General features: G+C 35.8%; 1 protein-coding gene across 1 annotated transcript in view; it reads left to right on the forward strand.

The window, feature by feature from the left end:
* The first annotated feature begins 14,387 nt into the window (after positions 1-14,387).
* The window catches only part of GNAT3 (G protein subunit alpha transducin 3), a 54,569-nt gene continuing 43,937 nt past the window's right edge, over positions 14,388-25,019 (forward strand). Inside the window, exon 1 of the mRNA XM_077864519.1 lies at positions 14,388-14,505. Coding sequence (XP_077720645.1) covers positions 14,388-14,505 — 118 coding nt within the window. The remainder of the gene's footprint in view (positions 14,506-25,019) is intronic.

The following is a 25,019-nucleotide window of genomic DNA, read 5'->3' on the forward strand; positions in this document are numbered from 1 at the left end:
AAACATTAATTTTTCTTCCCGTTACCATCAAGCACCCAGTAATGTCTCTCTGACCCATATGTGCAGAGAAAAAATAGAAACCACAACAAGTAAGAAGGAAAATACTGGATCATGGGCTAGTGTTGGTGAGTAATGGCTTTGTGGCTGTTTTTAGGCTTTCATGTGTTTTGCGTAGTGTGGGAGAAGGGGGAAAACACTCAGATTAGGATTTATGCAGCATGAGTCATAGAAAGAAGGCCAAAGTTGGTATGTACAGTATAATTTTGCAATGGCTGGGTGAGATGTGAATCTTTTAGCAGCGTCACCTCAAGAGTTTGCGTGTGGTGAGATGAACGGATTGTGGTGACAGTTAGGCAGGAAATCTCAGTGCACACATACAAGCCAAACAGGTAGTAACTAAAAGCCGTTAGCTACTTGTACCTATTTAAATTTAAAGCCAAAATAATTAAAATTGAATAAAATTTAAAATTTAGTGTTTATTTGCACACACTTCAAGTGCTCCATAGCCACCTGCAGTCACTGGCTACTGTATGGGACTGTGCAAATACAGACTATCCCCACCATTGCAGAAGATTCTATTGCATAGTTCTTACTAAAGGACAAGTAACATGTAGTACCTTTTTTCAGATTTCTCTGTCTCTAGACCCCATAACTCATCAATTAATACGAATAATTGTTGAGGGAGGGTCATCAAGAAGATGCGACTGCTGGTTAACCTGTGAGCTGGACCCAACAACTGGAGATTTCTTACCTTTTCCTCTGTCCTTGGATTATGGGTCTACTTGCCTCCCCTGATCCCAGAGCTTTGAGATGCTAATGTAAAGTTGAGACCATTTAGGTGGAATATGTGACTGAACTCAGTTAACCCCTCTATATAAACTTTTAAGATTTCATGGGCAGGTGCAGAAAACGACTCATCTTGCAGTCCCCCAGAACAAGCCTCCTATGTATAAGTTCCTTTCCTTCTTAAAACTACCACCTACCAATCTGGAGTGACTTCTTTCTTTCAGTGTTTCTCTGCCCTCTGTGTTAGGGGGTCAGTTTCAGATTATACCTAGAAAGCCCTCCAAATCAATAAGAAATAATAAAGTAGATGTATTAATACTTTAACTGAATTGCAATAAGTTCAATTACCTTTACAAAAGTGGTCCTAGTAAAGTTCTAAATTTTCAGACAAAATATAAACAGCTCAAGTTCAGATGGAGTTCAGAATAGTAGATGCAGTGGCATTGAATCAGGAATTAAATACTTTTGAGATGAGAAAGGACATTTAGGCAATAAGAATAGCACAAGGTTAATGATGAAACGCATGAAGGGCTAACAAAAAAAAAGTGTGAAAATATTAAGTGATTAATTTGACTAGGATTTGAAACAAATATAGGAAAGAAATGTAATATTCAGAAGAAAGGTGGATTGAAATCAACTAGTAGAAGCTTAAAAGTTGTTTTTGTTGTTTTTACAAGGCATTTTATTTTATGATGTCTTCCTTCAATCTGGAAACACAAAATAAATATTTACAGAGATATTTGGAAGTGGAAGGTCTTCTATAATGGATAATTTCAGGAGACTTAAAGTTCTTTGGTCTTAGTGGTAAGTGCTTAGTGTAGGGTGGACTTCAGTTTTATTTGAACTCATAATTCAATGATTATTCTGGGAAAGATAGTCAGAAGTGAGGATGGAAATTGTGAAATTTCCATAATCAGCAACTGTTGAGTATTCCAAGGTTTTGAATAATAGTTTCTCAAATCCCGCTGTTTACATTGCAAAAAAAGTTAAAAATTAAAAAAAAAAAAAAAACTAGTTTCTGTTCTTTGGACCTTCTAAAAGTTTTTAACTTAAACATTGGACACTGTTATAAGGGACGTTGCCATTTGTTCTTTGGGAAGATAAACCTTTTATCCCTCTGAAGTCAGCTGGAATAAGAGTTTAGTTGAAAGGAAAGAGGAAGTAAGAATCTTTAGGGGTCTGCCCCAGTAGGCAGGGAGAGAGGGCAAAGTATGTACCTGGATAAGAAACCAAAAGGGAACAAAGGATTTGAAAGAACTTTGGAGTGCGTTAGAACCTATATTAAATGCAAGAAGAGGAGAAAAGCAGAAATGACTCAGATTTCAAGTATGAGGGAGGAAGAGAATCATGCTGGTGCACAAGGGACGAGGGAAGGTTTATACTGAAACATGGTGAGTTCAGTTTCCAACATGTTAATTCTGCAGTGCTCGAGGACTAGCCGCCAACTGAGGAGACAGTCTAGGTGGAAGGAAACATTTGGGGCTTCATCTTGTAACATTTCCTAAAGAGGAAATGAAATTGCCTGAAGAAGGAGCATGGGAATTAAAGCCAGAAATGTGAAAGAATTTGGCTTTCAAAAAACTAACCGGAAAAGAATTCAGTGAAGACAGAAGACCGGTGTGAAGGCATAAAAAGGTATTAACCAGAACGTGAAAGCTGAGTGACAGAGGTTTCAGAAGAATGAGCGGTTAGCAATGTCCACATTCCCGAGGAATTCCTGGACAAGCCATAAGGGAAAGAGGATTTGGTGTTTTGTACAACACAGTGCCTGACGAAGCAACTTTGGTAGAGTTGGAGGAGTGAGGTTATATGACTCATATACAGGATTATTTAGATAGAACTGGAAACAAATTCGATGGCTGTCTCACCTTTCTCCTTTGGCATCTCTAATACATGCTCCCACTCTTGCTTCCTATCTCAATGAGAAAACAGAAGCAATCAGAAGAGAAATATATTTTATTTTTATTTATCTTTTTTACTGAAGTATCACATGTATCCAACATAGATGCCATATTATTTTTAGGCTTACAATATAATGATTCAACAATTTTATACACTTGTCAGGGCTCATCAAGGTAAGGTATTCCTAATCCCCTTTATCTATTTTATCCATGGCCCCCACCTACCTCCTCACCTGACAACCACCAGTTTGTTCCCTGTATTTAAGAGTCTGTCCTTTGTTTTGTTTCTTAAATTCCACATGAGTGAAATCATACGGGATTTGTTCTTCTCTGACTTATCTCACTTAGCATCATACTCCCGAACTCCATCCGTGTTGTTGCAAAAGGCAGGATTTCATTCCTTTTTATGGCTGAGTGATATGCCATTGTGTATATATACCACGTCTTCTTTATCCATTCATCAATGGATGGGCACTTGACTGGCTTTCATATCTTGGCATGGAATGTAAATAATGTAAATAATCTTGTAAAAAATGTTGCAGTAAACAGAGATGCATATATTGTTTTGAATTAGTGTTTTTGTTTTTTGGGGGGTAAAATACCCACTAGTACAATTACTGGATCATATGGTAATTCTATTTTAACTTTTTTGAGGAAGCTTTATACTGTTTTCTACATTGGCTGCACTAATTTGCATTTCTACCAACAGTGCACGGAGTTCCCTCTTCTCCACTTTCATTCCAACATTTTTTATTTCTTGTGTTTTTATTTTAGCCATTCTGATAGGTATGAAGTGATATCTCATTGTGATTTTAATTTGCACTTTCCTGATGGAATAGTGATGAGCACCTTTTTATGTACCTGTTGGCCACCTGTAAGGCGTTTTTGGAAAAATGTCTATCCCATTTTGTTGCCCATTTTAATCAGATTGGGTTGTTTTTTGTTTTGTTTTGTTTTTGTTTTTTTGGTTGTTTTGTTGTGTTTGCTGTGGAGTTCTAGAAGTTCTTTATATATTTTGGATATATATTTTATCAGATATATCATTTGAAAATATCTTCTTGCATTCATTAGGTTGCCCTTTTGTTTTGTTGATGGTTTCCTTCCTTGTGCAAAAGGTTTTTGTTTGTTTGTTTGTTTTTTAAATATAGTCCTAGTAGTTTAATTTTGCTTTTGTTTCCCTTGCCTGAGGAGACATATCTAGAAAAATGTTTCTACAGCCAATGTTAAAGAAATTACTTATGCTGATGTTTTCTTCTAAGAGTTTTATGGTTTCAGAATTCACTTTTGGGTCTCTAATCTATTTTGAGTTTATTTTGTGTTTGATATAAGAAAGTGGCCCAGTTTCATTCTTTTGCATTTAGCTGTCCAGTTTTCCAGCACTTTTTATTGAAGAGCTTGTCTTTTACTCATTGTATATTCTTGCCTCCTTTGTCATAGATTAATCAGCCATATAAGCAGGGGTTTCGATATGGGTACCCTATCATGTTCCTTTTATCTAGGTGCTTGTTTTGTGCCAGGACCATACTGCTTTGGTTACTGCAGCTTTGGTATTATATCTTGAAATTGGGATTGTGATACTTCTAGCTTTGTTCTTTTTTTTTTTTTTTTTTTTCAAGGTTGGCTTTGGCTATTTTTTTTTTTTTTTTGTAGCTCCATGTAAATTTTAAGATTATTTGTCCTAGTTCTATGAAAAATGTCATTGATATTTTGATAGATGTTGCATTAAACCTGTAGATCACGTTAGGTAGAATGGGCATTTTTAACAATATTTGTACTTCTGTTCCATGAGCATGGAATATCTTTCCATTTGTTTGTGTCGTCTTCAATTTGTTTCATCAGTGTTTTATAGTTTTCAGAGTTCAGGTTTTTACCTCTTTGGTTACATTTATTCCTAGATTTATCATTTTGTGGGGGGTTCAATTGTAAATCGGAACCTTTCAGCATCATACCTAACATCTATTTGTTTTAGTATCAATTTGCTTTTCCTTCCTGTTACTGTAGATGAAGTGTCTGGTCTTCCAATAGAAAACTACCAGCCAAAAAAGAAAAAAGAAAACTACCAGCCACATAGGTCACCACCTCGCTTTCTCACTTACTCTGGAAGATCTCTGCAACAACACAGTCCCTTCTCTATTACATGTGATCAAATCTTACCATTTTCCCTCTACACTGTATCTTTCTTATCAGTTATATAAAAGCATCCCCCTTGACCAATGTCCCCTACCAGTTACCATGCAGGTCCTCTCTTATCCTTTGCAGAAAGGAAAGCCTGGAAAGCAATGTCCACTGCAGTCTAATTTCTCTCCCCCATTTTTTATCACTGCTTTAAAACCTCTGTTATCAAGGTTAGCATTTTTAAATTCTGTACCACCTCTATATTCAGTCAAGAGAGGACCCTTTCCCAAAGCCCCAAAATGCTGCTTCCAAGTCTGGCTTGGAAGGAAAAAACGCAAAGCTGCAAAGGTCCCAAGCTCATAAAGGCTGCTGCTTTTATTAGGTGCACTGCTTAACCCTATGTGTTCCAAACAGAGATCTCTACATTAGATAAGTCAGGTAATACAATGAGGCAGGCTGAAAATAACTTCTAATGAACACCCCTCTCATATAGGGTGCACAAGGAAGTTTCAAGTATGATGAACAGTCCATTTTTATGTTCCAGTTGGTTGCGTCCTGCATTCAGGACTTACTGTTCTTCTATTCGTAGAAACTTCTCTTTGTCTCACCATGGGGCGCATTTCTCAGGATCATATATTAACAGCCTCTTTTCTTAGATCTATTTATGATACAAAAGGCTTGTTTCCCACACAAAACTTAGAAGTCCCCTCTCTGGCCCTTCACTGGCTGAGTTCTTCCCTCAAGGAGCAAGTAGTTCATGAGGCTGAGAGGACATGCCCACCTGGAGCCTATATTCTTCCAGAATCCAAGAAACCAGAATCCCATAATTTCCTGCTAAAATCACTTAAACCTGCTTCAGGATCTGCATGGGCCTCTTTCTTAAGTCTGAGAGTTAAGTCTTAAGAGTTTATCACACTGTGTACTTATCCCTAGTCCTGAGAAATTGCCAAGAAGCACTCATTTGCATCATGTTAAGACGACTTGGCCAGAGCTTGCCTGTGCAAGGATTCTGTGCATGGCCGAGCATAGAATTGATGGTGGGAAGAGAAGAGGGGCAAGGTCCTCATTCTTTCATATTTTGGTGTTGAAAAGCACTCAGTTTGCTAAATCTGAACATCTTTTCACGGCACTATGAAGTTACATTTTTTTTTTCTTTAAGAGGAAAGAATGCATTTTCTTTGAGTTGTTAGCTTGATTTGAAATAAATATTTAGATGTATGGTAGATACGCTGTGAATGATAGTCTTCCTTGAAAGCGTCAGTGGTAGGCCTGTTGGGAATCAATGAACAATTCTCAATATATATTTACTTATCAGTAGCATTTGACAGAGTGCCTCACTGCCTTCACTTGAGAACCGCCCCCCTTTCCTTGGGTTCTAGGAGGACAGTGTGTTCTCCTCTCTTCTCTTTCCACATTAGCAACAACTTCTCAGACTTCTATAAAATCTTGGACACAACCTCTGAACCTCTTTTCTATCTTTACATATCTGATTAGATCGTCGACTTTTGATTGCTTTGATTACCATCATCTGCTAATGACTCCCAAATTATATTCTAGCTAGAATTATATTCAAGCCAGCCCTACACCCATAAACTCATGAGTAGCCTGCATAAACACTTAGTTTGGCTGCGTAATAATTATTCCATACATGTGATATTCACAATTGAGCTCCCGATCTTCCTCCTCCAGGTTGGTTTCACAGTCTTTCCTGTCACAATACGTAGCAACTACACTCTTACAATTACTCAGGCTCCTCTCTTTCTCTTTCAAATGCTGCATCTCCAACCATGTCCATTCTACCTGTAACCTGTATCCAAATCTGACCATTGGCTACTATGGTGATAATGTCGCCTAAATCATGTTGCCTTTCACTTTTGTTCTCATGAAATTTTCCTAATTAATTTTCAACACGCTATCCAGAATCCTGTCAACCTTGCAATGTTTTCCAATACCTCAGAGTAGAAGTCGAAGTCCTGAGCTGGCCTAGGAGTCTCTCAACAATCTGGACCCCTCACCCTGACACCTATTAACTCTGCTTTGTTCTCCTGCTGCCATCCCTGTACTCCTTCTACTGCAACCACTCTGGTTTTCTTACGATTCTTCGATACGGTTGGCAAATTTCTGCCTCACGGCTTTCACATTACCATTCCCTTTGCTCAGATTTGTCTTTCTCCAGATGATTTTGTTTTTTATTTCTTATCTCTTTGATGTCCTTGCCTAAATGTTACTGAAGTGAACATTCTGCTGCATCACTTAGAATTCTGTGACTGAGACACTTGTTCTTCCAGCCACTGGGAGTGGTGGCAGCTGAATCCCTCTTCAGGAACTGCTTTTGACCAAAAGGAGCTGTCTCTCCCAAGGCTTTTAACCCCTACCTGAGGGAATCCCCCAACCATCGACTAAACAATTTGGGAGTATACATGTTCATCCCTCGTCTCATTTATGACTTTGAAGATTCATTCTAGTTAAAGACTCCTGGTAAATGCATTGCGGTTCAATCTTTCATCCTGCCAAGTTTTAATTCTAATTCCATAGAGGCATCTCTACAAAGGGTTTTCCCCAGTCCACTTTATCATGTAAATCTGTCTCAGATTCTGTTTCCAAGAAACTTAATCTGAAAGAGTTGGTGTCAGCAGTATACCTAAGAAGCAGATGCTAAAATCACACATCGGAAAAAGATAACCCACTCCTTATCCTCAACCTCTAGCCAGCCGAACAATTAGACCCTCTTTACTGGTGGTAGGTCTATCACTGATAGCTCCTGGCTTCAGTAGTTGTTTAGTTTTGAAAGATTTTCACCTGAGATGGCATACTAGTGAAAGACAATGTATAGGTGAGCACACTCTTACTGTTTGAATTAAGGAAAACAGAAACTATAAGGACTGTAGCAGTGGACCACTGATTCACTGTAGAAAGACAATGAAAGGCCAAAAGTGATTAATAAACAATTAAATGCAAAGTAAAAGCCAACAGATCTCTTGTGCTGCATAAAAAGAGACTCATCTCCTGTAGTAGAGATAAGGGTGGAAATAGTGATGATCTGGTGTAGGATTTAATTATAAAGTAGGAGAATTCCAAAGAAGATGGAATTTTCAACTTTGGCAAGACTACTACATCAAAATCAAAGTCCTCATTGGAAAGGAGTGGGACTCAGAAACTTAGAATAATGATGCATTATTATTGACCTGATGCATCCTGATGCATCAAAAAATCTGGAATTCTTAGATTTGGACCCTCTGGAGTAGTAAAAATAGGATGCTCTTCCTTTTTAAAGGCTAGCACACCCCCTTGCATGAAGACAGTACAGAGGCCTTTGTCTTATAGCATGCAACCTAGTGAAGATCTATACCCACTGCTCCTAGAGATCAGGTAAATAACTAAATCTACTTATGACAGAACCTGGCCAGGGAAGCTCTGGGCCGGCCATTGGAAGAAAGAGTTCACACACCAAAAGAGCTACAGAAATTAACCAACAAATACAGAAGGGGATGACTATCCATTCACATAGTACATGTACATATGTGACTGGATTATTAGGGTGCTAGATCAAAGGAAGGTGAAACGTAAAGTTGGATAAAGGAGAAGTACCATACAGAAGATTGTTCTTATGATACAATAGGATACCAACACTTTAGGCGACAGTATTAACATGTTTTATGGGATGGACCTTAGAAGACTGGATATTGTGTTGACCTATGGAAAACGGTAGAGAAGGGCAACAAGAGGCTTAAAGAAGTTGGCATCCTAGATTGCAAAACCAATTAGACGTTAGGAAATGACCGAATAGTTTTCTATGTATTAAAATAATAAATACACCAATGAAGAAGACTTCAGCATTTTGGAGATAGTCCTTTATAGGCAGAGCTTAATAAAAAAAAAAATCAAATTATAGACCTAGGCTTCCTCAAAGCAGTAAGAATAATAGGATCCCCAAATAAGAAAGATCAAGTTCCAGTACTTAATTATGAGAAGAAAAGTAAGGGTAATATTATAATGAGAGTCAAAGTCAGAGTGGCAGCCAAGAGACCCTATATGTAGAGAGAGACTTATGAAAATAGTTAATAGAACAAAATGTTCTTAAAATCCAAATAAATGAGTAGGCAATAAAAGTATTGCTCAACCTAAACAACCAGAAAAGTGAAGAATAATCATTAGGAAGATAAGAGTGGTCACTTTCAAAAAAAATGTTATGAACTATTGTTCTGTTTCTATATCTGAGTTATTTCTCAAAGCCAGGACCCAATTACTGAATAATCCTCACGAATGACAAAACTTCAACCACAATGATGTATGTACAGAGTGAAGATTCACAAAAGATATCCTATGGGGTCTGTGTGAACCTTGATAGTTGGGGACCAGTAGTAGTATCATGGCCCTTATATTAGAATGGAAACTTATGGGAACCAGGTAATAAATGGTATCCTGGACCATAGTTAGGTTACAGAGGATCCGCTGGATTCACAGACTCAGCCAGTACTCATTTCTGAAGTCCCTAAATGCATAATCAGAATAAATATACACAGCAGTTGGCAAAATCCTCATTTTTTGGCTTATACAGTAAGATCTGACACAGCGAATATCAAATGGATGCCTATGATACTGCCCCACCCAGAACCTCACTGTTATGTTCTTAAAGGGGGTATACTGGTCCAGTCTTTGTGCTTCATTTCAATATAAATCTAAAGAACCATCCCAGGTTTTGAGATCCCCACAGGAATGGCTGAGTTCTCTGTTGTAACTGCATTGCAATGTAATTTCTCCTTTTGCCAACATTGCTTCCGTTACTCACTTATGTGGATTGTTCCAAAAAAACACTTTCTGATAAACTTTCTGCATGCATTTTTCATACTAAAGTCAGATTTTAGAACTCTTGATCCAAAATAATTCCTTTTTCAATTAGTTTTTCCCAGAACAAGTTATATAAAATTCTAATCTCTATCCTTACCACAACTCTCATACTCCTTATTTCATTCTGTTTTATTTAACACTTGTTGCCACCTATAATTCTGTATACTTTAAATATTTATCATGTTTATTGTCTGTGTGAGCCCCCATACATACTCACATTCTAGAATGTGAGGGTAGGTATGGGGGTCTATAAGAAGTGTTATCTAGGGCAGCCTGGGTGGCTCAGCGGTTTAGCTCTGCCTTCAGCCCAGGGCCAGATCCTGGAGGATTGAGTCCCATGTCGGGCTCCCTGCATGGAGCCTGCTTCTCCCTCTGCCTGTGTCTCTGCCTCTCTCTCTCTCTCTCTCTGTGTCTTTCATGAGTAAAAAATAATTTTTTTTAAAAGAAGTGTTATCTAATTTTTTTTTCCACTGGTAGTAGTGTGGGGCATAGTGGAGAATATACATATTAGGTTCTTAAAGAATGGGTACTATGGGAAAAAGTCAGCTAAAGAAAGGCAAGATATTCCTAGTGAGGAAATAAAGCATGTGTGAAAGCTAAGCTGGAAAATCTAGTTAGGAAAGAGATAAAAGCCCAGCTATAAAAGTGTGTTATGAGAAGTAATGGGAAATGGTTTGGGCTAGTTGGACAGAGCTAACCAGATTGCTCAGTATATGGCAGCAGGAAGCAGTAGCAATGAAGTAATTCTTTGAGTTTTCAACAAGAAAGGTATAACAATGAAATTTGGGTTTGAGGGAATTTAACCTGGCACCATCAGACAGGCTAGAGTGGAACAGAGCAGAGACTAGAATCTGGAAACCTAAATTAAGAGGTGGTTGCAATAATCAGAACTGCAGTGACTGAGGAGTAAGATTAAGGCAGTAAGTGGTGGAAATATTGCATTAAAGAAATGTAGTACAAAACATCTTAAATAAGATCCGAATTTGGGATAGGAAGTGGCCCCTTGGGAGATCATTATGATTTTCATCTTTGTCCATTAAGCTGATAACATTTTTAATTTCAAATAACCATTCCATATAACCATATTCTAATCCAAAAAGAACATGTAGAGTAAGTAAATGTAGAAATCAATTCCAATGAATAAAAATACATATTTGTATTACCTCTTAAGACATAAGAGCTGCTTAATGTTGGCATTGTAAACTTATTGCACCACATGAATGTACTAACTTGAAACAGCAAGTTTTGCCCTATTCCCTTAAGATCAAAAGACTGCTCTCAGGAAGTCCCCAAAGATGTGAACTCTCTGGAGGAAATACCATACACAGAGCTCACAGAAGTACACATTGGAGTACCATTAGCAAAGGAGGGATGGTTTGCCTCAAATTTCAGGGGAATATGCAAGGATAAAGGTCATTGCTAAGGTAGCCAGGACTCAAACCACCCAGGGCCCAATGTCTGAAGTCAACACCTCCTATAATATATGGAAACAAAATGAAGAACAATACAGATGGTAGCCTGGATTTACAATTTCCAGAAGGAGCTGAGCCATTGAAACCACTTTTTAAAGTCAGCCACAAAGCACATCCTTGGAGGAAATCCAGCTTGAAGCCCAGGTAATTCTGGCAAAAGAGACATCTACAAAAACATGGTTTGAAATTTCACCATGAAAAGCAGGTGAATGATTGCATGTCATCTCAAGCTAGATGTTGAATTATAAATGTAAAATAGTGATTACTCAAACTTTTTAAGGGCTAATATCCCCTTCTGAAGATAATACTGAGACCCTGACCAAAAATATCAAGAGGAAAAATTATCCACACCATACAAAGCTTGTGGTATTTCAGTGACCTAATTTAGAACTGAAGACTCTCTCTGTACTTTACCTCAAGTCTATTTTCTTTCCCACAGCCTGGTGCCAAAAGAAGATATTCTCAGTCAGCCTAATGCCATGAAATAAAAAATTAAAAAGCAACAAGATTCTTAGAAGTCATTCTCAGTGATTATTCTAAAAGACCATGATACTGATATACAATATCTCTTGCTTTCAGGCTCTGGTGTTTGTGTGTGTGTGTGTGTGTGCGTGTGTGTGGTGTGTACACAGCAATCCCTTCAGCAGGCTAATACGGAGAACTCTAACATTATAGTGTCTTGGATAACTTTATGTTTGTTTTCAAAAACAAAATTTATGGCCACATTTTCCCCTGAATAAAAAGCATCTAACATAGTTATCTTTCCCATTGTTAACTTTTATCCATTTTCTCTCACTATGAAATGAGGTTTTACCATAGAAAGAGAGTATACCAATGTCATTTCTAAGACTGGGAAAAAAGAAAGGTAAATTGACATCATTTGACATTATTTCAGACCAAAATTGGGCTTTCTCATTGATATTTGGAGATACTCTAAAGTTTCTAGGTTGTTGAGACAGACCTACTATAACAATGAACATTGGAAAGGAGCCCATAACCATTTTGTCACCTTATCAGAGTATAAGAAATAAAAAGGACTCCAGGCCTCAATCTATCAGCAAGAACTAATTTTTGAACTTTTCATATGGCTAACAGTGTGCCAAATACTATAGCACACATCCAAGCTAGTAAGATATTGTCCCCACTCTAGTGTTTATTATTTTATTTTCATCATTTTCTTAGGCCCAGGAAACTATAGTTCTAGGTGAAGCCACAGGACTAATAGTGTATTAACAACCCAGCTCATTAGTAAAGCTTTGTCCCAGGTACCCAGGGGAGAGGGCTGAAATAGGAACCTTTCTCTTCTCCCTGGCTCTCTCCAGCCTGCCACCCCTAAATATAGACACATCTTGAATTGTGTATCAAGCTTATTTTAATCACTGCTGAAAGAAATCATACAATAGTCTTAAAGTTGATGACTAACCATTCTGGGATACACAGAAAAGTAGAAGTTCATAATTTTATATAGTGCAGAAAACTGTACACAGCCCTGAAAGAGTTGGTCAGTTTAATAACCTACTTAGGAAGGCTGAGTAAAATGCTTCTCTTTTCAAAGCCCAGGTATGTGCGGTATATTTACTTGAATGCAAATTATATGAAGTCTCGTAGTTCATAACTGTTATGAAATATGCAAAAATCCAGTATATTCAAGGTACTCAGTATATATGATTTTGATATAAAAACAATAGGCAAAAACAAATTTATTTTAACGTTTTTATTTTGCATTGCTGTCAGAGTGAACTCCGTGTTCATGGATGAGGTTAAATAAATGAAGCAGTGCAAATCTTGTTCCTTTGGGGCAGGCCTTTTGCATTGTAAAAGCTATACCACATGATTTGCACAAACCCTTGCGTACCTACTTTTCCACATCTTTATACTATCATAACATGGCTTTGGAGAGGTGAAATCCAGAAGTTTTGACTATGCTTATATATCTGCAGCCTAATATTGTATGTGAAAAAGTAAACAAATTAGGAATATGTATTTGATTCGGAAGCCTAACATTTCCTTGCTTTATGAATATGCAAAACCCCACCTGTTCAGTCTTTGCGGAAGATCTCAAAAGAAGAACTGCACTGCCATGTGGATGGATTGACGATAGTCCAGCATTTCCTGGTCGGGGCACATTCACAGATCCCGAAATATTCATTGAAAGATTTGCCTGCTGCCACCAGTAGCCAACCCTGTTTATGAAATATCTCATCTACCTAATAAGTGCTTTTTTATGCCTCATATAAACAAAAAGTTGTACAACATAATCTTTGCCCTCTACCTTGCAGGTCTTCAAGTTCATGATATCTATTAGGATAGTTGAAAGGCAGGGAACATATTTAGACGTATTTACTGTTCTTACTTTTCAGGAAGAACCAAATTACTTACCATTTCAAAGAACATTGTTTTGTATTTTCTTGGTACCAAATCAATAAAAGTGCTTCCAGCACAACAGCTGTTGCTTAATGGCCCCAAAGAGTTAATGCACTGCCTAAATTGAACACAGTCCAGTGTCTACACCAAGTGGGCCCTAGAGTAATGTTGATGGATTGGCTTTCTCACAAGCAGTAAATTCTCAATTTATAGAGATGAATCCTATGAGATGAAAATCAATAATTTAAAAGCAGTATGTGTTGAATTCTGTCTGTGGCAATACGTTAATAAGTATAAATATAGGAACTACATTTATGTGTTTCTATTTTCTAAGAAACATGTTTTCTAGTTAATACTAAGAGATTCCCAATAATTTTTAGTGATAATCTAAATACACAAGACTGTAAATTTGGATGATTCAATATAAATATTCTGATAGTGATACTGGAATGGTTGTGAAGAATTTGAAAACTCAAATATCTGATTAGTAAGAACTTTACATCACAGCAATAAATATTATCTATTAGTGAGAAATGTTCTGATTGCATATTATCTCTAGTGTATAGATTTTGACCACGTTCTACACTATTATACCCTATTCTTTAAGGAAGCTGAGCAAGCTTTTGAAGATGTGCCATTAGTGGCCATTTAATTTGAAAGCATAATGAATTTCCTCTTTTGCTTCCAGCCATACAACCATGGTGTCCTATGGCTTTACGCTTTGATCATGTGACAGCTCAGAAAGCATCTCCTTAGTCAAAGCAGAATCTCAGAGTGAGGGAGTGGGCTGTTAGGAACCTCTGCAGACCACTGCTTCTGCCATCCCTCATCCAAGCCAGAGCTGTGCTGGATGTTTGAAAAAGTTTGGACAAATAAACTGACAAGTATCTAACACCACAAGATGGGAAGCGGAATCAGTTCAGAGAGCAAGGAGTCAGCCAAAAGATCAAAAGAACTGGAGAAAAAGCTTCAGGAAGATGCTGAGCGAGATGCAAGAACTGTAAAGTTGCTGTTATTAGGTAACATTCTCTTTTCCTTTTGTTTTCAAAACTCCAATTTTTTTACACTTATGATGCATTTCCATTCCTCAAATTTTAATTTCAGGTATATTACCAAATGGGAGATTTATTATGAATATGTGTCTGGAAACTTAAATAGACTTTATCTCCACTCTATAAATATTTTGTTTGTTTGGTATTTTACTTTTTTTTTTTCTTAAGCAGAGAAACAACTATTTATGAGATGATTCAATTCCTTTGCCAATAATACAATTGCCTATTATTAAAAGAAAACTCATATACATTTTTTTATTTTATCACACCCTAATCATTTTCTGAATATCAGTTATTTAATACTGAAAACAATCCTTTAATTACAAGTTGTAAAGTGTGATGTTACTTTGAAGAGAAATATGTTCAGTTGTTTGATATCAAACTTAATATGGTATTTAATTACTTGTGCTGTGAAAAACAACTAGTCTCAAGTTATTTAGAGAGTAATGAATGATAAGGTAATTTATATTAATAACATTATTCAGGCTTCTTTTTTTTCAGGCTTCTGAATACTGTCTGTGATATTGCCTGTATACTTGCAAAATATTCCATTTAAAGACTTTCAGGATATCTATATATTGATTCAGGTCAGGAATTATGTTCCTTATACTTTTTATCCTTTTAAAACTCAGAACAATGTTTTACTACAACTCTAAATTCAACAAATGTTTAATGAACTGAAGGAAAATCTATATACTGAATATTATTCTCAACATAAAAATTCTAACATGTAGTAGTCACGTCAAGATAAATATGTTTTCAAAATAAAAATCAAAACCTATTTAAAGAGATCAAAACAAGAACTTAAATCAGTTGTCTGTTTGGTACACACAGAAAGACTCATTTTATTTCAGAATTGTGTATCTTTCACATGAAATGCCCTCATTTTTTTAAGTGCCTCCCTTACTGAGTCTAATTTGCTCCCAGTGGCAAGAGTGTCTCAGAAACCAATTGTGGGATTCCCAGCACTTGCTCCTCAAAGAAAGAGAATGTTCTCTCCCTTTATGCACAAGTTCTGTGGCTATGCACTTGTCCACAGCACTTGCAAGTTACTAACTAAGGGTTGGTAACTTAGAAAGATGTTGGGGCCAACTCTTATGAAAGCACCACACTCCAGAGCACTCTCTGAGGCTTTGATCACGAGTAAAAGTAATGTGGACATAGAGAAAGCAAACAAAAGGTGAGACGGAAAGACAAACATTCCTACAAATGCATTCAGTGTCCCTCTAGTACTAAGAACAGTGGTATAATAGTAATGACAAAATATATTTAAAAATTCCTATGTTTGAGGGATCCCTGGGTGGCGCAGCGGTTTAGCGCCTGCCTTTGGCCCAGGGCGCGATCCTGGAGACCCAGGATCAAATCCCACATCGGGCTCCTGGTGCATGGAGCCTGCTTCTCCCTCTGCCTGTGTCTCTGCCTCTCTCTCTCTCTCATGAATAAATAAATAAAATCTTTAAAAAAAATTCCTATGTTTGAATAAAATTTCAAAAGAACAGACATATTCTCAATATGCCAGTAATTTTTAGATTAAAGGGGTTGAGATAGAGCAAGAAGAGATGATAACTTTTAGTACCAGAGATCTAAAAGAGTAGTTAGCAGCACTATTTTACCTCTTACTCTCCCAAGACCATCACGATTTCACAAGTACAGTTCCAAAGTTACCATGCACCATGCGTGGATTTATTTGGTTCTTATGATATGTGCACTGAACTCCTTATTTACACAAGTGAATCTGATTCTCAAGTCTTCCTCTTCCAGTCTATTCCAAATATTTGTCTAAGTTTTCCTTTCTGGACTCTGAGTATTATGTATGATCATTCAATTGTCAAGTTCAAAACAACAAAGTTTTGTAACAACTCTGCTTTGATCCTCATTTTTTTTCTTGAGCTCAAATTCTCTAAACAGTAATTTTTAATATGCAACATGGCCTCATTAAGACCTAAGAAAGCTAGTAGAACTAACCTAAAACTTCCCCATCCTACCCTCAAATCCCTTCAGAAATGAAATCTACTTAATTTTTCCCAACACTGAAACAATGATTCTTATTCACGAGAGCCGAGAGCAGTCCAAACAACAGTTTTAAAGTTTATCAATGTTTTGTGTCATGTGGGACTAACCAGTTACGCCTCAGTAGTGATCAGATCCAGACTATACCTCAATTTTTGAAAAGATTCAAATAGAAAATTATTTTTGACAGAATTCATTCTTTACGTTGATCCTCTTATCTAATAAATTCTGGGCGCTTAAACACATAACACAACTTACCAAATTTAACATGTGCTGTAAAGTCGTTGTACCATTTGGTATTATTATTGGACACAAAATTTCACTGAAGTTAAAGAGCTATCTAATTGCTATTCTACAAATAAAGGATCACCTTGCAGACAGGTTCCCTCTTTATTATGCCTTTCAGACATTTAGTCAAATTACAAAAGAGATGCCAAATCTTTTTCCTTAGCAAAAAGCAGTCTTCTAGGAAACAGTGGAGATGACTCAGACCTTCCTGGCACATTTGAAAATTACTATTAGAACAGTAATGTCATGTGCTTAAAAAAAAAAAAAAAAACTATAAAGATGCCCCAGAAAGACTACATTTTAATTAGAAGAACAAATTTTATTGAATAACATGTTCTCTTTTGGAGAATTCTTAGTTATTTTTAAAGACTTAATTTATAAATATTTGATTAAATTTTATTTCTATTCAAAAGAAATACCTGTCATTTAATTGCAAAATCAGTGTGGATCATTTCAATTCTTTCTGTCGCTTCTCTTTATATTTTCCGTTAATTTCTTTTGTACTCCTGTAGACTCAGAGCTTAATGGGAAGTTTAAGGAAAATTAGTTTTGTTTTCTCTTCATATTTGACACTGTCACATTCATTCTACAATTTGCAATTATGATATTATAATTAGCTTTTAGCCAGTGATTTCCAGCACTATTCTGGACTGTTCATCATTAGTTTTCTTTTAGATCTTGGCCCTTCTATTCTTTATTTTTCTATCTGCTATATTGTAAACATCTCATAATTTTTAAAATTGTGCCATTCGAACTTTATTGTTTAAAAATATTACTGCAAATATCTGACTCTTAGAAACATGAACTTAAACAGAGTCCAAAGATAAAATATATCTCCTTTGAATGTGCTTATATTTACTTAGGTGATCAACACTTTCAAACTTTTCAAATGGTCCCGCTTACTCAACATATGGATATTTTGGAAAGTGTATCATTTTTCTAGTATGATAGTGGGAGAATTATTTTAATTCTGACACTGTCTAAAAACTTGTTACAAAATAATTGGTAAAACTAAATATGCACAGTAGAATTGGCTGAATAGGTTTATCCACCTGCAGAGTGAAGAGAATTCAAAACAAATAGAGTACAATGTGTTTTTAAGCCATTTGAGATAAAAAGTTGACTTCATACTTTCATTACGTTATGCTTTTTTTGCATCTCTGAGTTACCTCGGGCTAGCCACATAACCTCAGAGAAATGGTGGGTGTGAAAGTACTTTATAAATTGCAAATGTAATTTTTGTTGTGTAACATATTTACAAAATTGAAATAAATTGAATGTCAATAAATGTATACAATTTCTCTTCCTTTTGTTTTCCTTTTATGTATACCTAAAAGAGGACACAAACTCAGATTAAATCAAAGTTCTCATTTTTATTCTTTTTTTTAAGTAGGTCTTTATTTTTATTTTTAAAAGTATCTCTAAATATGAGTGTGATAGTGTGCAGGAAACTGGAGGTGTTCCTGAGTCACAGGCTAGATTATAAATTCATCAAGTATAAGAAATTCTATTTTGAATTTCTATTACACCAAGAGTCAATGCCTATCCATAGGTGTCATCAGACAAATAGACCCCTGGGATAATTACTTTAGGATTAACCAATAAATTTCTTTCTGATCACTACTGATAAGTGAGCAACATGTAAGACATATTCCTAAATAATGTTTTCAATTATTTGTTTTGTTTATTCAAATTAAAGCTGTCCTTTCCTTGCTCTATTAATGTATTTTTGTTTAAAATATTATAAAATAATTTTATTCTATCTTTCTAAAGATATCCAATCCTGTGGATGAACAAATATATTTAGTACAAATGTTTAAAATTGCTTTTCAGTAAAGTGAAGAGAAAACAGACAGAAAAAGTCTACTTGGAGAGTTTCAAATTTTCTCTAAAATACAGTGAACTATTTGCACCATAACAATTTGAAAGCTCTAAAAGGAAAGCCAAATATTTATAATGTTGTATTTATTTACCAAGAATGGCAGATGGGAGTATTAAATAGCTCTATATAATGTTTCTTTTTCCAATAGACAGAGTACTTAGACAAATGTTGTGGATACATTTGGATGTTTATTTATCTTAACTAGCACATCTTATCCATAGACTCAAGTCTCTCACATAAAAGATGCAAACCATTTATTACAGTAGTGTAAATGAAATTAAATACTCTGAAAATGGCTCTTGTTAACTCTAATTTAACAGAACCTCTCTAACAATATTGCAGAACATTTTTGTATTCACTTTTTTCTCATTCAAACTCTGCATTATTGATTCAAGAGCAAGCAATACTGTAATTTTAAAAACATTTACATAAGCACCATGAGAAGCCAACAAAAAGTTATTTGCCCCTCCAAACTGTCACAGAGGTAGGAGCGTGGTGAACATTTGAGAGCATAACGTCTCCATGATAGATTTCACATATAATATACCTCCAAGTTAAAATTTTATACTCAAACTCAGAATCCATCTGTGTATCTTAAGTTTTCTCCAAGTACTGATGTGTAAATCTATCACGGTAAACTTGAACCTATAGAAGTTGGATTGATTCAAGGTGAAACTGAGGGCGAGACCCATCAAGATGTGGGAAAACACCCATTCTGTTTATTAGATCCTGATGCTTTAAAGCAGGTGCACGGGGGGGGGGCCTGGTTAAGCATCTGCCTTCAGCTCAGGTCATGATCCCAGGGTCCTGGGATCGAGTCCCACATCAGGCTCCCTGCTCAGGCAGTAAGCTGTCTCCCCCATCCCTCTACCCTCCCCCTGCTTGTATTTTCTCTCAAATGAATAAACAAAAATCTTTAAAATAATGATAAAAATAAAGCAGATGTCCCAGCTTTCATTCCTGCCTCAATACTTTATATTTAAATAGAATAGGTATGCTACTTAAAATTGTTCCTTTTTTAAGTTATCTGAAAGTTTCAGTCTCTGACCAGCATTTTACACACTCTCATTCTTTTTGACACTTGCTGAGTTATTTCTTTAATTTCATATACTTTCCTGCCCCCACTAATCGGAATCAACCTTTTTAACTGTGTTCCTCAGACAATTCTGAAATATCTTGTTCCCTTAATCTTCTGCTTTCATTGACAGTCATACCCTTGGCCCTTCAGAATTCCTCAAAATTGTCCATTCACCATTGTTCTAATACACTGAAGCCAACCAATTTCTGCCAAAGTGATGCTATTCAACATCTTTTCAGCTCTTAGTGCTGATCTAACCCTGACTCAAGTATCCCCTTAATTTCCCTCATTCCCAGGTGTTGAAGAATAAAATGCTATCATTTTCTGTTTCCTGGCTGACAATTTTCTGGGTTCTTTTTTTTTTTTTTTAATTTTCTGTTTTTAATGTTAGCTGGACCAACAATTATTTTACTCCGTCCTAGTTTTCTACTACAGTCCTTCAAAGGGAAGCTGTTCCTGCATTCCCAATATCATGTTCCTCTAGAACTCCCCTTTACCTCACCTGAGATCAACACCTATGTACTAGATAGTGATCAATCATCAGCTGCAAATCTCACTGCACTATTTTCAGTTTAAACCTAATTTCAGCCACTGTGTTACAAATTTTATCCTTTGCTATATCTTAAGAATTTTGCTTAATAAAATTGTTTTATCTTTTTTTGCATTTTCAAAAGTCTTCTTTACTAGCTCCTTACTCTCCGTACATGGAAGTATTTCTCTTCTCTAGCCTAAAAACATTCTGGACTCTATCTCCTTGAGTTTACCTTACATAGGTATCTTTTTAAACATACTTCTCATAGTGTTTGCTCACTGCTTCTGTTTTCTTACCATATACATTCTGTTTAGCTAATTGCAATTTAATCTCTACTAAAATGTTCTTTCTTATAGAGCCCTGATTAACCCCAATTCACAAAACTCAGACCTCAGTAACTTTGCATCTCTTCTTTACGTATCGTGTAATACTGCAATACCCTCTGGTGTTTTATATCTGTCACCTCTCCTTTTGGTGAACTCCACTTCTTCTCCCCCTTTCTTCAGGGGTTTCACCTGTCCAGGTTTGTCCTTGGATCTTTGTGTTCTGAAATCTGTACTGTCTCTCGGGGACCTCACATCAGAACTATCTCCTCTGGAAGAACGACACTAATATCTTTCCTTTGTCCATTGTCTTGACCTATATTTGCAAGCTTCTGTTATTTATCAGTGAACTGATTACACTTTAGGAGACCTAGAAAATTAATTTTCAGTCTTATCTTGCTGCCAATTTACCCCTAAGCTTTATATTATGAAGCTCCCAATTATATTTTTTCCCTTTAACTCTGTGTTTCAATCTCCTTTAATTCCTTTGTGATCATTATTTCCCCATTGTGGCAAAGTTGAGTTTTATCTCTATCTTTGATAGAATGGATCTCATATTTCTTTTTTGCACTGCTTGCTATCTACAAAAACACCCCTATGAAATAGATATTATTTTCTTTATACAGATAAGAAAACAAGAACTTAAGAAGTTAATTCAGTTTCTAAGATCACAAATTAGTTTATAAGAAAGCAAAGCCTTTTATTTTTATCTGTATAAGTTTTAAATGTTTATCTGCATTATAAGATCTATGACAACAAACAATATGTCAGGTTTTGTTCTTCATTGAATTCCTATGGCTTAGTACAGGAATGCCTACATGCATGATATATGTATGGAAGAATGACAGAATTGGAATCTAAAATATTTCTGTAAGCTTCATAGTGTCTAAAGCATAGCCTTACATTTGGTATGTGGAAACAGAGCTAGAAAAAAGCCATATGTCATCCATATAGAGCTTGTTTAATTCAATTGGAAGATATTGATAGGTTTTCAGAATATAAGTGAGAATGATAACATTTGGATTGGGGGGAGGGGCATCAAAAACCATCCTGGCTACACTGTGAGACAAAGGTTTTATGAGAATGATTGAGGTAGGTAGGCCAACTAGGAAACTGTCACTGCTATGCAAGTTCTTTTGAGATTGTAAATTAAAGTGGAAATTACAAGTATGGAAGTAAGATTTGAGGAGCATGCAGAGACAAGGTCAAAAGAACGTGGTAGGTGACTGCATATGGATTTTAAGTGAGAGGAATGATTAAAAGTAGAATTGAATATAGTGATCATTTTATTAGTACATGAAATGCAAGACAGAGTTTACACTGCAGAAGATATGAAGGAAAAAATAATTTAGAACACTCAAATGTGTGATGTTTATAGCAGAACCAAATGAATATATCTATCAAATAGATGAATATATTGGTCTCGAAATTATGAGGGACAACTCAAGTGAGCATTGGAGATCTGATATATTCAATCCTTTGTTTTCCTTTGCCCAATTATCAAATGTGCATAAAATAGCTATGTAGTTAAGAAAGGTTTTTTTTTTGGGAAACTTTATTATACAAGAGATATGTACATGCCTGTTCCACAATTACTGAACACTTAGATATATCTGTCTATCATCCATTTCTAAGTAAAATAGGACTGTATGGGGAAAATCACATAATTCTGTATTTTATTTTCTTCTTTTTTCAGCCTAAAGTTTATAGTAATAAGATAAGAAAGATGATATATTTTTAAAATACTTCTCAAAATCCAGAATACCTCATATGATCTTTTAAATATTGCATTTTAAAAATAAGTATAAAATTGGAAGTACTTAAATAAAATTTCATTAGAAAAGATAGTACATAGCCATAATATTTCACATAAATGAAACATGCTTAGTTTGTCTCATAAAGTATTTTACAGATTTGTGATGCTTATTAGTATTCTATCACAGAAATTGGTATTTGGACATACTAACAGTCATAGAAATACAGGTTACACCATATTCCTACTGCTGTGATGTAAAACATAGAGTATTATTTATATCATATTTATGCTAAAATATTTATATTGGATCTAATCAGATAAATATAAAACACTGGACATTATATAAGAAATTACCCTAGACTTTAGAAAAATGCTAATGCCTTGAAAACAAAATAAAAACAATATGAAAAGGGGAATATTCTAAATTAAACAAATTTGAGTAGTCTAACAATCAGAGGCAATATATAAACCTAGACTGGATCTCGGATCCAAGAAATATAAAAGGTATGAAAAACATTTTTTTGGAACAATCAGATAAACTTGAATATAGACTATATATTAGATCACATTTTGGATTAATATAAATTCTCTCAAGCATGAAACTAGTATTATGATTTTATAGGGAAAATGACCTTATTATTATGTGTTCTGAAGTATTTATGGGTAAAGTGTCCACTTTCGAAGGTATATTAAATACGTGTAAGTATACATTTATATGTAAAACATTATTTCATATATATATACATACATATATATAAAAGAAAGCAAACATGACAAAATATTAATAATTGGTAAAGGGTGTAAAATATAGGTTTTTAAGGGAGTACAGGGAAGATGGTAGAGTAGGAGTATGCTCATCTCACCTTGTTCCTTGGACACACTGAGATAACATCTGCACATATGCAACTAACCCTGACAATGACCTGAAGACTGGCCCAACAGACTTTTCCACAGTTAATTGAAGAGAGGAGTCCACATTGCAAAGGGCATGAGGGGTAGAGATGCAGTTGGGAACCAAACTTCCAGTAAGACTAACCACAGACAGGAGGGACAACACAAGGGCAGCAAAGCAAGAGTATTAAATTCCACCCTGGGCACCCCAGGAACTGGGGATTCACACTGCAAGGACAAGTTTCCGTAAAGTCTGGCATTGAAAATCAGTGGCGCTTAAATTTGAGAGATTTTACAATCAGTGGGGTTTAATTCTGATTACTTTAAAAATCAGTGGACTTAACTCTGCAAGAGCCAAAAGGCAATAGAAAACTGAGCCCCTGCCCTTAAAGAACCCACACACACACACCCTGCAAGCAGAGATCAGTGCCATTCTAAAATGATTCCTGTTTTAGGGAGAAGGGAAGAGAACCCCATACACCAGCACACTCATAATTCCTGCATCCAAGCTTCGTAGGTGGCTGCACAGGGAGCAAGCCCTGACACTAGGTATGTCTGCACCCAATGCATTGCAGCTGGATGGGCAGAAGACAAGAGCAACCTAGTGACAACAGTAGGGCACATGCAGCCACACAGAAGACAACTCTGGATCATCTGGTTCTGGTCACCAGGGGGGCACTGCACTACAGGGCAACACAGGACCTCTTCTACACAAGGCCACTATATTGAAGACCAGGAGATGTAGCTGACCTCCTTATTGCCTAGAAGTAAACATAGAGTGAGACAAAATGAGACAGAGAAATATATATCAAATGAAAAAACAGTCAAAATTACAGCAAAAAAAAAAAAGCTAAATGAAACAAAGAAACAGTATGTCTGATAGAGAATTCAAAGTAACTGTCATAAAGATACTCACTGGACTTGAGAATAGTGGACGAACACAGTAAAAGCTTTCACAAAGATATAAAATATAAAAAAGAACCAATCAGAGATGAGGCATTCAATAACTAAAATAAAAAATACTATAGAGGGAATCAATAGCAGATTGGAAGATGCAGAAGAACAAATCAGCAATGTAGATGAGAGTAGTAGAAAGCAAGCAAGCTGAATAAAAGAGTAAAAAATGGGAATGGGTTAAGGGAACTCAGTGACATCACCAAGAATAATAACATCTCAGGAAGGAAACAGACATCCAGGACCTGAAAGCACAGAAAGTCCTTAACAAAATTAACCCAAGGAGGTCCATGCCAAGACACATAATAATTGAAATAGCAACAAGTAATGATAAAGAGAGAATTTTAAAAGCAGCTAGAACAAAAGAAAAATGTTATATACAAGGACAACTCCATAAGGCTCTTTGCTGATTTTTCAGCAGAAACATTGGAGACCAGAAGAGAGTGGCATGATATATTCAAAGTACTGAAAGGTGAAAACCTGCAACCAAGAATACTATACCCAGCAAGGTTATCATTTGGAATAGGAGAGATAAAAAGCCTCCCAGATGAACGAAAGTTAGAGGCATTCATCACCACTAAATCAGTCTTACAAGTAATGTTAAAGAAAATTCTCTGAGTAGAAAGAAAAGGCCATAGCTAGATGAAAATTATGAAAGGAAAAAGATTTCACAGGTAAAAGTAAACACACAATAAAGGTAATGGAACAATCACTTATAAAGCCAGTGTGAAGATTAAAACACAAAAGCATAAAGTCAATTATATCTA

Source organism: Canis aureus, chromosome 21 (assembly GCF_053574225.1).
Source record: "Canis aureus isolate CA01 chromosome 21, VMU_Caureus_v.1.0, whole genome shotgun sequence".
Lineage (NCBI taxonomy): Eukaryota > Metazoa > Chordata > Mammalia > Carnivora > Canidae > Canis > Canis aureus.